At 43.6% G+C, this 16,512-nt stretch overlaps 1 protein-coding gene across 2 annotated transcripts in view; it reads right to left on the bottom strand.

Annotated features, from left to right (window-relative positions):
- RASSF3 (Ras association domain family member 3) overlaps positions 1-16,512 on the bottom strand; it is a 148,581-nt gene that overhangs the window by 74,513 nt on the left and 57,556 nt on the right. The window contains exon 1 of one of the 2 annotated variants that reach the window (XM_055579686.1): positions 769-1,074. The exons of the other annotated variant lie outside the window; for it this stretch is intronic. Within the exon in view, the coding sequence (XP_055435661.1) occupies positions 769-879 (111 nt within the window). The 5' untranslated portion in view covers positions 880-1,074. Of the gene's footprint in view, positions 1-768; positions 1,075-16,512 lie in introns of those variants that run through there. 2 annotated transcript variants of the gene reach the window in all.

Below are 16,512 nucleotides of genomic sequence, written 5' to 3'. Positions count from 1 at the left end.
CAATCTTTTCCCAAGTCATGCTTTCCACTGCACGCTTCCTCCAAAAAAGGAAGAAACCGACCCAAGGCTCAGCTCTCGCCGGCTGCTCCTACCTAGTACCGGAACTTGTTTGCAAAACATTAGAGGCACCTATAAACATGACTTTACTGGAAACGCACCACCGTAACTCCTGCCACCCAGATTTAATGTGCGCCTGCTCTGGCGAGGCCCCGTGTTTCCCTCAGCGCCCCCAACCCCGCCACGAGAGGCGCTCCGACCGAGAAGGTAGGGGAGGCTGGGTCCCCACGTCCACTCCTGGCCGTTACCCGGCCCCCAAAACCCTCCGGGGCCACAGGCCAATGAATGGACTAATAGAGGGGGCCGCCATGAGGACTGCGAGGGGGCGAAGGGCGTCCCCGGGCACAGGGGAAACGTGGGGAGTGGCCAGAGGACGACTCCTGGCTCTCAGAACTGCTCCCCAGCCGCCGGCCGCCCGAGGCGGAGTCGCAGAGGCCATCTGGCGCGGCAGGCGGGAGCGGGCCCTCCGCCTCCCCGCCCTTCCTCCGCTTTCCTCCCCGGTGCGCCCAGCGCAAGCCCGTAAGCACCAGCTCGAGGCACTACTCCGGGATCCGAAAAGACAGAAGCCCCTTCTCGATGGCCTCCTCCTCCTTCCTCGCGAGCATCCCTCGTGCACCCCGCGGAGACACGTGGAGTTGGGGTCCTGCCGCCCCGGGATTTCCCGGGAGCGACTGGGCGCCTGCTACTGCGCCTACCCGGCACACCACTCACTTGCTGGCCGGTGCGGAGCTTGCCCTGGGGCGCTCTCCTGAAGAAGGAGGTCCTGGCGGTGAAGAAGAAGTCCTCGGAGTCCTCCTCCAGGCTGCTGTAGCCGCTGCTCATGCTGCTGGTCCCGTCGTGCGCGGGCCGCCTCCCCGGGGCGCTGGCGGCCAGGCAGGGGGTGCCGCGCCCGCCCGCCCCGCGAGGTTCCCGGCGCGCGGCCCCAAGCCGCCGGCGGGCCGTCCTGCTGCAGCTGCGGCCGCCGCTCAATCCGGCCGTCCCGGCCCCTCCCGCCGCCTCCCGGCTTCCCGGCCCGGCTCCTGGCGCGGCTGGAGCCCCAGAAACGCCCAGCGACCCCGCCCCCTGGGCCGCGACCCCGCCCCGCGCTCCGCGGGCCCCGCCCCGAGAGGCCTGGGACGCGCTCCAGGCGGTCTGGTCACTCCCGGCGCAGGTGGGAGTGGGGGCGATGTAGCTGGGCTGTTCTACGAGCGCTGCTCTTTCCAAGCAGTATTTGGGGAGCCCCCGGATCCCTGCTTAGATGGCTGCGTCTGTGCTTCGGGTGGCTACCCCAGCCTCCCGGAAACTGCCAATTCCTCGGAGATCAGTCCCCCCGCCCGGCTAGCTCGGGTTTGGGGGAGGGCCCAAGCAGAGCCGGAAATTTTCTCCGCCGTCTCCGCACGGCTCGCCCCCTCCCGGGGTCCGGCGGGTGAAGATTGCAGGGCGGAGGGAGACCCCTCCCACCCCACCCCGAGACCCTCAGCAGTTCTGCAGTCTTTTCGCCCCGAAGAGAACTCTGGCAACCCGGCCCTCCAAGGAGGGTTAAAAGTTAGCTGAGAGGCGTGAGGAAGTAACGACTGGGTAGAGTTTATTCAAATAAAAACATCCTTTCCGGAAATTCAGTTGAGCTTTGGTCTTTCTCTCTCGCCCTTCTTTCTAGTGACGATTCATTCCGAAATAAGGACGGCCAAGGTCATTATGATCTTTGAGGCCATTTGGCGCGTAGAAGGGTGAACTAGTTCTGCAGTTCAGTGCTTATTAATTAAACGTGCTTTTTAAATCTCCCCTTCCAAAATCCGCTTTACCTACAAGGCACGGTTTCAGTCTTGGGGTGAAGGGTTCAGAGAACTCTATTCACCCTCCTCGAAAAACAAACAAGTTCCGTATTTTCTGAATCCTTCCAGTCAGCTAATCCTCTTTTAAAATGCAAAATTTTTCCCCAGGCCACCTGTGGGTGATACTCATTTACATCTTGGTGTTATTAAATTGATTTAAACCATACGAATTCCCTTGCAGAGATCCTGACTGAAAGGTGGTTTTGAAGTTTCAGTTCTGCTGTGGTAAGCCGGCTTTAGGAGAGGTTACATTAGGAGGGGAAGAGAGGGTTAGAAAACAAAATTTTCAGCCATTATAGCTAAACTTTCTTGCATTATCTCCTTTAGTCCTGAAAACAACTGCATAAGGTAGTTAGCAGGCTTCCCTGGTGGCTCATACAGTAAACAATCTCCTGCAATGCCGGAGACCTGGGGTTTGGATCCCTAGGTGGGAGACAGTGGCACCCACTCCAGTATTCTTGCCTGGAGACCTCCACGGACAAGAGGACCCTGGGGGGCTACAATCTGTGGGGGTCACAAAGAATCGGACAGGACTGAGTAACTTCAAGGTAGTTAGTACTATTTTATGCTCATTTTACATGAAAATTTAAAGAAACAAGGGCTATTAATTCTCTGTAACAGTCCATGCAATATTCCTGTTTTGGGTGTAAAAAACAAATGATAATTGGAGACTTGTTTTAAGATGTACACCTAATCCTTATAGTTTATTGTCTGAAATTCCTGAATGAGCCAATTATTTTTCAGTCTTTGATTTGAAGGATACTTTCTAGAGTTAGCTTCCCTTATGGCTCAGCGGATAAATCTGCCTGCAGTGTGGGAAACCTGGATTTGATCCCTGGGTTGGGAAGATCCCCTGGAGAAGGGAAAAGCTACTCACTCCAGTATTCTGGCCTGAAGAAATCCATGGACTGTACAGTCCGTGGGGTAGCAAAGAGCTGGACGTGACTGAGCGACTTCCACTTCACTGCATCTAGAGCAACTGAGGCTTAAAGAGAGGAGGGGAGCTACTTTAAGGACTGGGGCCCTTGTGATCTGAAGAGCTTCACATGCCCTTCTAGGTTCTCTCCTTGGTCAGTGGTCAGCCATGTGGAATAGCTGGGAGGGAGAACTGGCCCAGAGATGACAAGAAGGATAGAATTGGTTTCAGTCATTCTCTCCTCAGACAGAAAGAAGGCTTGCACGCCTTCAGGCTTACTCACATCCAGTTTGCAAAGTTGTCTATTAACCCAAGGGATTCTCGGCCACCCTAGGCAGCAGGCCTTGGGATTACAGCCAGTACACTTTAAAGATCTTGCAACACTGAAGCCTTTCCAGCCTCACAGCCACTGAATAATTAGAAACCAGATATTCTGTTGTTTCACCCAATCTAAGCTGATCCCTGTGTGAAAATGTGAGTCACTTGGTCATGTTCCACTCTTTTGTGACCCCATGGACTCATCCACCAGGCTCCTCTGTCTATGGAATTCTCTAGGCCAGAATACTAGAGTGGGTAGCCTTTCCCTTCTCCAGGGGATCTTCCCAACCCCAGGATCAAACCCAGGTCTCCTGCATTGCAGGTAGATTTTTCACCGTCTGAGCCACAGGGAAGCCCAACCCCTATGTGTGCCATGCACATAAACTGATGTAAGGAAATCAGATGATATACTTACTTTATGATAGACTTTTGTCATTTGCTTTCCATTATTTCATTAACACAATCCTTATTAATTGTGCTTCCCTGGTGGGATCAGATCAGATCAGTCGCTCAGTCGTGTCCGACTCTTTGCGACCCCATGAATCGCAGCACGCCAGGCCTCCCTGTCCATCACCAACTCCCAGAGTTCACTGAGACTCACGTCCATCAAGTCAGCGATGCCATCCAGCCATCTCATCCTCTGTCATCCCCTTTTCCTCCTGCCCCCCATCCCTCCCAGCATCAGAGTCTTTTCCAATGAGTCAACTCTTCGCATGTGGTGGCCAAAGTACTGGAGTTTCAGCTTCAGCATCATTCCTTCCAAAGAAATCCCAGGGCTAATCTCCTTTAGAATGGACTGGTTGGATCTCCTTGCAGTCCAAGGGACTCTCAAGAGTCTTCTCCAACACCACAGTTCAAAAGCATCAATTCTTCGGTGCTCAGCCTTCTTCACAGTCCAACTCTCACATCCATACATGACCACAGGAAAAACCATAGCCTTGACTAGACGGACCTTTGTTGGCAAAGTAATGTCTCTGCTTTTGACTATGCTATCTAGGTTGGTCATAACTTTCCTTCCAAGGAGTAAGCGTCTTTTAATTTCATGGCTGCAGTCACCATCTGCAGTGATGATACTTCAATTTAAATACTTAAATACTCCAATTTAAGAGTCGTGTGTAGGTTAAAGGATTTATACAACATAACTTGTTTGATTGTAAATGGAAAGAAGGAAATAACCCCACCCAGAACAAATTGTTTTGCACAATTCCTGAATACTCTGAAGAAAGATATTAAAAGAAAAAATACATTAAAGTGCTTTGTGAGCCACCATACCATAAATAGTATATTTTCCTGGTACTGTTTTTAAGTTCCAAAGGACAGAATTAATTTTTATATTTGTCAGCGCATCATCAGAATTGGGTGTAACAAAAAGGCATAATTGAAGTAGAAGCACTGCTTTAAACAACAAAAAGCAATAAATAAAGGAAAGAAAAATTGGTATTCTCTTTCCTAAATCAGCACAGTAGTCACATATACATATTTTTCTGATACTATTTTTTTAAAACACTTGGGCAAACTTTAGTACCCTTTTTTTTTTTTTTTTTGGCCATGCCATGTGGTTTGTGGGATCTTAGTTCCTGACCAAGAATTGAACCTCTGCAATGAAGAGTGCAGAGCCCTAACCACTGGACTGCCAGGGAATTCCTGATAGTATTCCTGATAAAAAAAAAAAAATCACAAATTTAAAATTTGGCTCATGAAATTGGTGTGTGCTTGATCACTTAGTCAGGTCTGACTCTTTTTGACCCCATGGACTGTAGCCTGCCAGGCTCCTCTAAGCATGAAATTTTTCAGGCAAGAATACTGGAGTGGATTGCCATTTCCTCCAGGGGATCTTCCCAACCCAGGGATCGAACCTGCATATCCTGTTCTCCTGCATTGGCAGGCAGATTCTTTACTGCTGAGCCACCTGGGAAGTCACATAAAACAGGTACTTGTCTGTAAAAAATGAAAATGTCACATTAAGCAACTAGACTTTTTAACATTTAAAATTCAAGGAAGGGGATGGAGTAAATAAAATGTATGCAACCAAGTTCAATTTTGAATGGACTTACTATCAAATACAGAGTAGAATTTGTAAGTGGACTCTGTTATCATAAATGTCCCACTGACACAAGCCCCTAATGATTGAAATTTATAGCCTAGTGACCTTTTATCTCTATGCTAAATGGGACTATATTGAAAACAATAAATACATGTAAATATTATAAACACACACAAATATTTCATAATTTTAATCATCCTGTACCATAAACCATTTTCCTTGAATTAATGCAGAAGAAGAGGCTTTTGGAACAGTTTTAACCCTTCTTGCTCACAAAATAAACCACCCAGGAGAAAAATAAATGTGATTACAAATCCCAAAGTTTAAATCAGATTCTTTAAGTAGTATATATCCGCAAATAGTAGAAACCCAAATACAATAAATGTAGAAAAAATTTAGACACCGCACACTTTGACTAAGGATGCATGTGTGTGCACCAAGTCCTTTAGTTGTATCCAACTCTTTGTGACCCTTTGGACTGAGCAATTATAGGGAATTTGATTTTGCCTTTCACTCTGAGATGAGAAACCACTGGAGGTTTGAAACAGAGAAATGACATGATTTGACTTACTTTTGTAAAGGAATCCTTTGGTTGCTGGGCATAAATAAACCGTTAAGGCTTCTGAAAACTCCAGCAAATTAAAACAACAAGGTACATTGTTCACTCACGAGATTAGCAAGTATTCTCTAAAGCAGGTCATGAAACAGCATGTATGCCATGATTACATCTGTGTAATCATAATTGTAGGTAGTATTCGTAGGATATACTAAAGACTGAGATAATTTATCTAGGAGATTTATAATAAAGGTCACATTGAAAACAACTGCTTTTTGGATACCTTTGTCCTATGGAAGAAGCATGACCATGGGGGTTAGCCTGGCAGGAATTTGAATAACACTGTCACTTACTCCTGTGTGATCGTTAATAATTTAATTAGCCTCTCTGCCTCAGGTTCATCATAAGTAAAATGGAAATCTTTAACAATGTCCCTGTTTTAGCTCCTTTAGTTTACTTTAAGGATGAAACAAGAGAATCCACGTAAAGCCCTTGGCATAAAACAAGGCCAAGCAAATATTAGCCTTTCTTGCCCTAAATATTAGACTTTGTTACATACTCAACATCCATGACTCACTTCCTCGTTAACCAAACAAGGACTTTAGTTCAGGAATCCTCCCCTCCCAGGGAAGGTGCTCCAATCCCAGCCCAGAAGGAAGGCCTGATTTTCAGTCAGGTGTGGTGCCCCATGAGGCTTCCCAGGTGGTACAGTGGTAAAGAACTCGCCTGCCAATGCAAGAGCCACAGGAGATGTGGGTTCAATCCCTGGGTTGGGAAGATTCCCTGGAGGAGGAAACGGCAACCCACTCCAGTATTTTTGCCTGGAAAATCCCATGGACAGAGAGCCTGATGGGCTACAGTCCATGGGGTCACAAAGCCTAAGACATGACAGAGCAATTGAACACGCATGCCCGTGGTGTCCCATGGCTCTCACAATCAACTCCTTTAGGTGTGAGCAGGTCTCCTACAGACCTGCCTGCTGAGACTTTGAGACCTGAGGGAATGTTCGCTGGTAGCTTTGGGGGAAAGTTTCCTTACCTTGAAAAGAGACTCACCAAAAGAAGACTCTTCTTCCCCTGGATCTTGTCATGCCTGAATATGGTACCTGGGAATTCTGTAGCCATTTTGGAGACAAAACTAAAGACTAAAGATGGCAAAGCAGAATGATGCAAAGAACTGGCATGGGTCCTTGAATTAACCAACTTTGAAGCTGCTCTAATTAGGATTCCTTGTTATGTGAAATAATGTTTTTTAAATTGTTTAAGCCACTTAAGTCAGCCATATTATCATGAGATAGTCCCATCATATCTTTTTTTTTTTCCTTGCCAGAAAAGTCCCTCTCATCATGTTTCTGCCAAGTTCTGTTCTCTGTTGACACTGGGTAGAATCAAGAGAGACACAGAATCAGAAATAAGACTTTCAAAATGATGATGACTTGTTCCCCTGAAAATAATTTAGAAAGGTCATTCTCTCACATTGAAACAGACAGAACTCTTCCTAAAGGGCTGGTCTTTAAAATGACTTTAAGGTACTTCCCTGGCTGTCCAGCTGTTGAGACTCTGTGCTCCAAACGCAAGGGGTACGGATTCGATCCCTGGTTGGGGAACAAAGATCCCACATGCTGTACAGCGTGGCCTAAAATAAAAGAATAATACTTTTTAAAAAATAAAATGTCTTTTCAAAAGGAAATATGCTAAATATGCTACATTCCTTTTATAAAGGAAATATGCTCAAATTTGTCTCAAAAATTCTATGACACTCAGATTCAAAGATGATGGCAGTTGGTTACCTCAGGGCTGATATTTAGAGGATATGCCCTGGGGTAGCTACACTGGTACAATCGGTATCTCTTCTGTTTCAACACAAACAGGGCCTGTGGTATCAACGATCACTCTTGTTACTCCAGTTTTTTTCATGACCAAAGAAATAAACAATATAATAACTGGAAGGCTGTGTGTTTGGTGGTTAAGTATGAGGGCTTGGAAATCAGACTGCCTAGGTTGAAATGTAGCCTGAGATCACGTAACCAGCAGCACATTGTCTAACCTGGTTAAGCTTTGGTTCCATGTCTGGAAAATGGGGGATAATAGTACTTATCTTGACGAGTTCTTACAGGGAATAAAGTGAGTGTGCCTGGCACATAATAACAACTCAGTTAATGTTAGGTAATATGATCACAGGTAAGGATAGTATTTCCATGTTTGGGCATATCTCCAGTACCCAAGAAAACAATATATTCACTCCCCATTATCATGAAGGTTACCTAGGTGCATGGGACATGGTGGAGGAAAAATCAAATGGTCCTTCCCATCACTAGATTTGCCAATCCAACTAGGACCTACTAAAACAAGCCAAAGTATTTCATGCAAGGAACACTACCTGGCATGAATATTCCAAAGATGACCCCATGGTTTGGTGTCTATATCCAAGTAGATTTCATCTTGCTGTGTCGTGCTTAGTTGCATCTGACTCTTTGCAGTGCAACCCCGTGGACTGTAGCCCGCCAGGCTCCTCTGCCAAGGGGATTCTCCAGACAAGAGTACTTGAGTGGGTTGCCATGCCCTCCTCCAGGGGATCTTCCTAATCCAGGGATTGAACCCAGGTCTCCCACATTGTAGGTGGATTCTTTACTTTTCTTGAACCACCAGGAAAGCCCAAGAATACTAGAGTGGGTAGCCTATCCCTTCTCCAGGGGATCTTCCTGGCCCAGGAATCAAACCCAGATCTCCTGCATTGTAGGCAGGTTCTTTACAAGCTGAACTACCAGGAAAGCCCAGATTTCATCTTAGGCTTTTGCATTTCCTCATTATTTGGATAAGAACAGGCCAAGGGAAAGCACATATCTGATGAAAAAGCCCTTCATCATTATGATACTTAATCATGTTACCTTCTTTCATTGGACCCTCAAAGCCATAGACATTAACAGGAACTCTTAAGTGATAATTACTTGTCTCCATTAAAAGACAGACGAAAGAAAGATGAGAAGGTTATGCCCCAAATATGAGAGAATGAAGGGAAGAAGCATGGGGAGCAATCTCTATCTGTAGCTGTGGCATTTATTTCTTAGAGAAAAAAGACTAAAACAAATATGTTAAAATATTAATAAATAGTTTACTAATATCTAGATATTGAAGAGAGTTTTCATGGTATTGTCTGTATTTTTTGTATGCCTGGAATATTCCTTAGCTTTATAAAATCAAAATGAAACTTAGAGATAATGGCTGCAACTTTTTCAACAATTGAGTTTCAACACTACAAGGAACTTTTTCCATGGATTACGGAATGGAAGAAGGGGGCCTCAGTCCTAAAACCTCTGAAAAGTTAAGTCATAATAGTAAAATAGACTCTCAATAATAACTCTGTGAAAAATATTTTATTTTAAAAAGGCAATAACTACAAGTATAGTTTCAGTAAGCCTGAAAAATGTTGAAAGTGTTAGTTGCTCAGTCTTGTCCAGCGCTGTGACCCCATGTACTGTAGTGCACCAGGCCCCTCTGTCCATGGGATTTCCCAGGCAAGAGTACTGGGGTGAGTAGCCATTCCCTTCTTCAGGGGATCTTCCCAACCCAGGGATCAAATGCCCAAGTCTCGGGCATTGCAGGCAAATTCTTTACCATCTGAGCCACCAGGGGAGCCCCTGCTGCTGTTGCTGCTAAGTCAATTCAGTCGTGACCAACTCTGTGCGACCCCACAGATGGCAGCCCACTGGGCTCCTCGTCCCTGGGATTCTCCAGGCAAGAACACTGCCATTCCCCTCTCCAATGGAAGCCCCTAGATAGATAAAAATCTAATATGATCTTGGTTTAGACACTCTGGGGGTTTGCGAGGGTGCTAAGAGAAGATTATGAGGACAAGAAGAAAAACATTTAGCACTTCTATACCTAAACATTTCTTTTCTCATGCAAATCTCAAAAGAAAACAAGCAAAAGTGGTCCAGAGTAAAAAGCAGTTTAAGGTTGAAAAATCAAATATAGTAACAATAAAATTTTGTTTGCTATAGCTTCATAAATTGTAAAAACCCAATACCATACAAAACCACCATGGGAGTCTAAGATGTTCATTGGTATTTTCCACATACCGTTAACTACATATGAATTAGTTGAGAATTTTTATAAGTCAAGCTAAAAAGAAGGATGTATACATGTTGAATGAAAATTTTAGAATGAAAACTCTAGTTGCCCTCAAAGAAGCAAAACAAAAAACAAACAAACAAACAAAACATTAAAAACATAGTTGAATCATTTTGGCAAAGATACAGGACTTCCAAAGGACATCTGAAGCTAAAACTTAATTAGGTGGCTTGTTCCTCCAATGGTTGGGAACTTTACGGAATAAACATACTTGTTTGCCTTCATTAAAGTACTAGTTGAGTCACATTCAATGAAAGATATCCTATAGAAAAAAATCCTGATACAATTGGTATCTCATTTTTAACTTCCAAGATATTATTATCATAGAGGATCCCTCAGACAAGGCAAAAAATAAATATAGATAAACAAGGATCAACTGTATAGCACAGGGAACTATATTCAATATAATAATTTATAATGGAAAAGAATCTAAAAAAAAAAACACCCAACAACACACCAAGCTACACTTGTCAATATGTTGTCAATAAAAATCCAAAGAAAACTAAAAAAAAAACCAAAGCCTAAACATTTATAATGGAAAAGAATCTGGAAAAAAAAATACACACAGACACTCAAATCACTTTGCTGTATACCTGAAACAACATTGTAAAGCAACTATACTTCAATTAAAAATAAATAAATAAAATTCATTGGACATTTATTGATCTTTCACTATGTGCCAGGCAGTATTCTGAATGCTTGGTTTGTATTAACTCATTTAATCCCCAGAAGCCCCATCATTGTCCCCTGATAAAAAAGAAACACGGGTTTCTATAGCAGCTGCCCTGACTGAAGCAGTAGTAACTCCTATATTCACCCTCCTTACCACTGTACAGCCTTTGAGACTTAACCAATCTAGGCAGGCTGCCTCAGAGAAGAGCCAGGTTTCTGCCAACCAGAAATGATTTGCAGTGAATTGATTTGAAATGCATTATAACAGAGTGCATTTGTGTAAAAAAAAAATGCTATTTGGAGTTTTTAAATGAGAGAAATGATTATTCTTATTCAATTGACTGGGACTCAGAACTTTCCAATATTTGTTTTCACCAGTCCTTCCAAGTAATTTAAGACTCCACCCTACTCCCACACTTCTGCCAAGGGCTTTTAGCTCTGAGTCCTTTATTTTGAACACAGGTAGAGAGAACCTGCACTCATTCGCCATGGAATAGTCATCCTTATTATGCCCCATTCACACTGGCATCGGGGTAGGAACACACTCCTGGCAGGCTACAGTCCATGGGGTCACAAAGAGTCAGACACAACTGAGCACACACACACACACTGGCACTGTCTCTTGCAGGGGTCTCTGAAAGCAGAGCTGTGACTGGGACATTAAAAGAAAGGGACCAAGGACTTCCCTGGTGGTCCAGTAGCTAAGACTTCATGCCCCCAGTGCAGGGGGGCCTGGGTTCCATCCCTGGTCAGGGAACTAGATCCCACATGCTGCAACTAAGATCAAAGATTCTGTGTGCCATGACTAAGACCCAAATAGATAAATAAATAAAAAGAAAGGAGTCAATCAAGTAGGCCACTGCTGGGCCTACTTGTCAAGTGATATTCTCTCTGCAGACATACTCATTTTACAACCTATGAAGAATAAAAAGGCATTTTCTGCCATTTTTGCTTGAGATCTAATCTCAAGGGGCTGGGAGCTGGAAGGAGGAAAGGAGACTTGGGACAGTTCTGTGGTGAAGGGGTTCAAGACAAGCCTCCCCAAAATGTGCCACTTTGGCATGTGGCTAATTTTGAACTAAAGGCAATCAGGACCCTGTGAGCTGGAGAGAAACTTCTGCCTCTGCCTTAACTAGGGAAAAGAATTTAAATTGAGGCCCTTTCCCAAAATGAGAATGATTACCAGAGATAAATTTATCTAAGTGACTTAACATGCACAGCAAACGTCTCCCAAATGTCTGCTCTTCTTCTGATTGTCCTGTGACTCGTCTTCCTCCCTGTGAACACCCAGGCCCCTTTCCCATTCCTTAGCTCAGGGTGGCATATATACCTCATTTTACCCTTCTGTCTTCCAACTGTTCCTGTCTGTGTGGTTCCCATACGTATGGAATTCAGTTTGCTTTATGGGACTTCCTTGCTGGTCCATTGGTTAAGATTCCATACTCCCAATGCCCGGGGGCCTGGATTTGATCCCTGGTCAGGGAACTAAGTCCCACAGGCCCCAACTAAGATCAAGGATTCTGTGTGCTGCTGCTAAGAACCTGGTGCACCCAAATAAATAAGTAAATTTTTTTAAAAAAAGCAAACAAATAAATGTGGGCATTAAATAAATAAATAAATTTGCTTTTCTCCTGTTAATCTGCCTGATGTCAATTTGATCATTAAACCAGCCAAAAGAACCTGTGAAGGACAGAGGAAGATTCTCCTCAACAGTGGCTGACTATGGAACATTTATCACAAACACGAGACAGTGGTCTGATGACTGTTTTTTCAGTAAATAGCCCCTATTCCCAGAGCTTAAAATATCTGACTTTGAAGTCTGTGTTTTAAGATAACTGCTTTAGCTAGATATTAATGCCTTTTTTTTTTTTTTTGGTCCAGGAAAGGCTCATGGTAGCTTCAGAATTTCTATGAAGGAAGCCTTAAGGGCAGCACATAAATTGTCCTGGGCTACATAAAACTGTCCACATAGAAGAGAAGAATTGGTGATGGGGATAGATTTCCAGACCTGAGTTAAAGCTCTCCCCTGCTCTCCTCTGGCGCTCTGTTACCTCCATTCTTTCATTATGTTAAGTAACAATTCAGATCTCACTGTGTGCACAGAATCAGAAAAACCAGGTAAAGTGTAAAAGAAGTGATGGGGGGGCTTCTGGGTGGCTCAGTGGTAAAGAATTCGCCTGCCAGTGCAGGAGACATGACAATCCCTGATCTGGGAAGTCCCACATGCTGCAGAGCAACTAAGCCCAGGTGTCACAACTGTTGAGCCTGTGCTGTAGAGCTGGGGGCTGCAGATACTGAGCCCACGCGCCCTAGAGCCCATGCTCCACCACAAGAGAAGCCATTGCGATGAGAAGCCCGCACGCCACAACTGGAGCGGCCCCGGCTCACAGCAACTAGAGAAAAGCCCAAGCAGCAGCGAAGACCCAGCCCAGCCAAATACAAATAAATAAAGTTTATTTATTTATTTTTTTAAGTGATAGGTTCCCTGTCTTCCAAAATCTTATATTTTAGTGAAGAAAACTATAAAATCTTATATTTGGTGAGGAAAACATACCCAAAGAAACAATTACCTAATAGTGACAGATAAACAGTGCCAAGGCCATCTCTGAAGAATATGTGAAAATATAAACCGAAGATCAGAAAATGTGACGATTTGGTGAGTCATAAAGGAGAAGGCAATGGCAACCCACTCCAGTACTCTTGCCTGGAAAATCCCGTGGACGGAGGAGTCTGGTAGGCTACAGTCCATGGGGTCGCTAAGAGTCAGACATGACTGAGCGACTTCACTTTCACTTTTTACTTTCATGCACTGGAGAAGAAAATGGCAACCCACTCCAGTGTTCTTGCCTGGAGAATCCCAGGGGCGGCGGAGCCTGGTGGACTGCCCTCTATGGGGTCGCACAGAGTTGGACACAACTGAAGCGACTTAGCATAGCATAGCATAGCAAAGGAGAGAGACAGGCAGAGAATAGAGTGGGAATTTCAGGGACGAGAGAGAAGGTCACTAGCAAAAACTTAAGCACAGCCTATTTGGTGACTGAATCAAACACTCGAAGATGAGAAGAAAAGTTGACCTGAGAAGATGAGGGGCAAGGTGTAGAAACATAAGCCAAGGAGGCAAGACTTTATCTGGCAGGAATTTGGAAACTACCAGCCTGGGTTTGACATGAAGGAGAGTGTTGGGGCGTGGGGGCAGGGCAGGCAAGGCCATGGGGCTTGTGTTGTAACACCAAACAGAGAAGAGAGGACAAACAAGCTGACCATCTCTTGTGAAACTTCCTGTGGTTTGGTGAGGGGCTCACACAGTGCAGAAAGGGTGAGCCCTGGTTTTGCATTGTGAGACAGGACTTCAAACCCTTGAACTTTGTATCACTGACTGCTCTTGTCAAAAACAATCTAGCAAAATTCAATCTCCTGCTAAACTCAAAAAATGCAAGTGATAAGGATGGTTCAATTAATTTTGACAATTGTATACAACTGTGTAACCCACGATGACCATAATCTATATTTAGGACAGTTTCCATCACGTATCTTTGACTACTGTATTCTATTTTACCATGATTTTGTCTCTCTCTCTCTCTTTTTTTTTTTTAATGTAAATAGGTTCTTTCAACAAATTTCTCATGATTCTCTTCTGGATTTTAAATGATCATTTATACAGCTTAAATGCACATTCTACCCAGGGAGGTAATAGGGGGAGGAAGAAATTTTTCCTCTATTTCCTTAGGTCCAAGTTCGAAGGCCCTACAAATTAAGCTGACAAAAGTATTAATAGGAGAAAAGGATTTGTTAGTAGGAGAAAATATTTGTTACATGGGGGCTTACTAGGTGGCTCGGTGGTAAAGAATCCTTCTGCCAATGCAGGAGATGCAGGTTCAATCCGTGGGTCTAAAAGATCCTCTGGAACAGGACATGGCAACCCAGTCCAGTATTCTTGCCTGGGAAATCCCGTGGACAGAGGAGGCTGGCAGGCTACAGTCCATGGGGTTGCACAGAGCTGCCATGACTTAGTGACTGAGCATGCACATACGTTTGTTACATAGGCATGAGGGAGCTTTCCAGAAAAGGACTAAAATCCCAGGGCTTAAATATCTTCATATCAGTGTGAAGGGAATTTTGGACTATGGCAACGGAGGAGGGGGAAGTTGTAGGATGGTCACCAGGTAGGTAAATAAGGGTTGTTAAGTAAGATTAGTTAAGCAGACTCAAGTCATCTTAGATAGGAGTCGCTGCTCATTCTCTTTCTACAGGAGAGCAAGACGTGTACAAATGCAGATTTCCTTTCTAAAAATGTAAATTTCCTTTGCAAAAGGGAAATTTATACTCTGGTTTTAGAGTTTTTCTGGAGTTGTCTGTTCCTCAGTTGCTTTTGACTCAAAGAATCTTTTTTGCTAGAGTGGTGTATTTGGGGGTGGTATATCCTGATCTCTCTTAGTAGCATGTTGGAAATAGCAATACTACCAAAGGCCCTTTAAAGCCTGCCATATTTCTTTTTGTACCTTCAACTTACTGCTTGCCCCACAACACCTCAAATGAAAAAGAGCAATTCTGTTCAGTTTTGCTTTAACAACTTTAACAGAAAAAGAAAAAATGCATTTTATTAGTTATATGTGTCCTCACCTCCCCAGGTGGAACGTACCTTTAGGTTATATAATATTTGTTTAAAACTCAGGAAAAAATTATGAGATATTCACTGAAAGAAACAGTTTACATTAAGTCATGGCTGTAGTAGCTAAAAAATAAAAAGTACAAAATCATGGCAAAATAGAACACAATGGGCAGAGTCAAAGATAAATGACAGGAACTATTCTAAATCCTGACTGTGGTCATGGTGGGTTACACAATTGTATACATTTGTCAAAACTTGTTGAACTGTGCTCTATAGAGGGTGAGTTCCACTGTGTATAAATTATGTCCTAATTTTTTATTTATTTATTTGTTTTTTTCCCCTAATTTTTTAAATAAGGATAAGGGTAATTAACAAACCAGGAAAAAATAATAAAAATTTTGTCAAAAACAGAAAATATCCACAATCTAAAAAACACTCCTGAACATCAAGAAGATCAGGAACCCAATAGAAAAGTGGGCAAAAGATAAGTTGGTTCACAGAAAAAAGAAAATAGCCCTTAAATCTATATAAAAAGAAGTGCAACCTCACAATAGAAATGCAGATAGAAAAGCAGAGGGGGAATTGGTTGAAGGCAATCAAAAGTTATAAACTTCCAGTTATAAGACAAGTACTAAGGATATGATGTACACGATAAAGAAAATAAACACTGCTGTGTGTTAGATGATGAAAGTTATGAGAGTAAATCCTAAGAGTTCTCATCACAAGGCAAAAACTTTTTTTCTATTTCTTTAATTTTCTATCTGTATAAGATGATGGATGCTCACTAATCTTATTGTGGTAATCATTTCAGGTATGTGTAAGTCAAATCAGTATACTGTACACCTTAAACATACACAATGAAAGTGAAAGTCGCTCCGTCGTGTCTGACTCTTTGTAACCCCGTGGACTATAGAGTCCATGGAATCCTCCAGGCCAGAATACTGGAGTGGATAGCTTTTCCCTTTTCCAGGGGATCTTCCCAACCCAGGGACCAATCCAGGTCTCCCACATTTCAGATTCTTAACCAGCTGAGCCACAAGAGAAGCCTGAGGGAAGCCACAAGGGAAACAAATACAGTGCTGTGTGTCAATTATATCTCAATAAAAGTGAAGGGGGGGGCAAAACTACTGTAAGATACAGCTTCTTTTCTATCAAATTGGCAAAAATCCAAAAAAAGTTAGACAACCTTGTTACTGAGGTCGCAAGGAAACAGACATTCTCACATACGATTGCTTTTTGTTTTTTCACCTATATAAAAAGAGATTTATTATGAAGCCTTGGTTTACAAGATTATGGAGGCTGAGAAGTCCCACGATCTGGTCTGCCAGCCAGAGGCTTAGGGCAGTCCCAATCCTGACAACCTTGGAACCAGGGTAGCCAATGATATATGTAGTCCAGT

Source organism: Bubalus kerabau, chromosome 1 (assembly GCF_029407905.1).
Source record: "Bubalus kerabau isolate K-KA32 ecotype Philippines breed swamp buffalo chromosome 1, PCC_UOA_SB_1v2, whole genome shotgun sequence".
Classification (NCBI taxonomy): domain Eukaryota; kingdom Metazoa; phylum Chordata; class Mammalia; order Artiodactyla; family Bovidae; genus Bubalus; species Bubalus kerabau.
The sequence above is the reverse complement of the archived record's forward strand: the minus strand, read 5'-3'. Positions and strand labels throughout refer to the sequence as shown.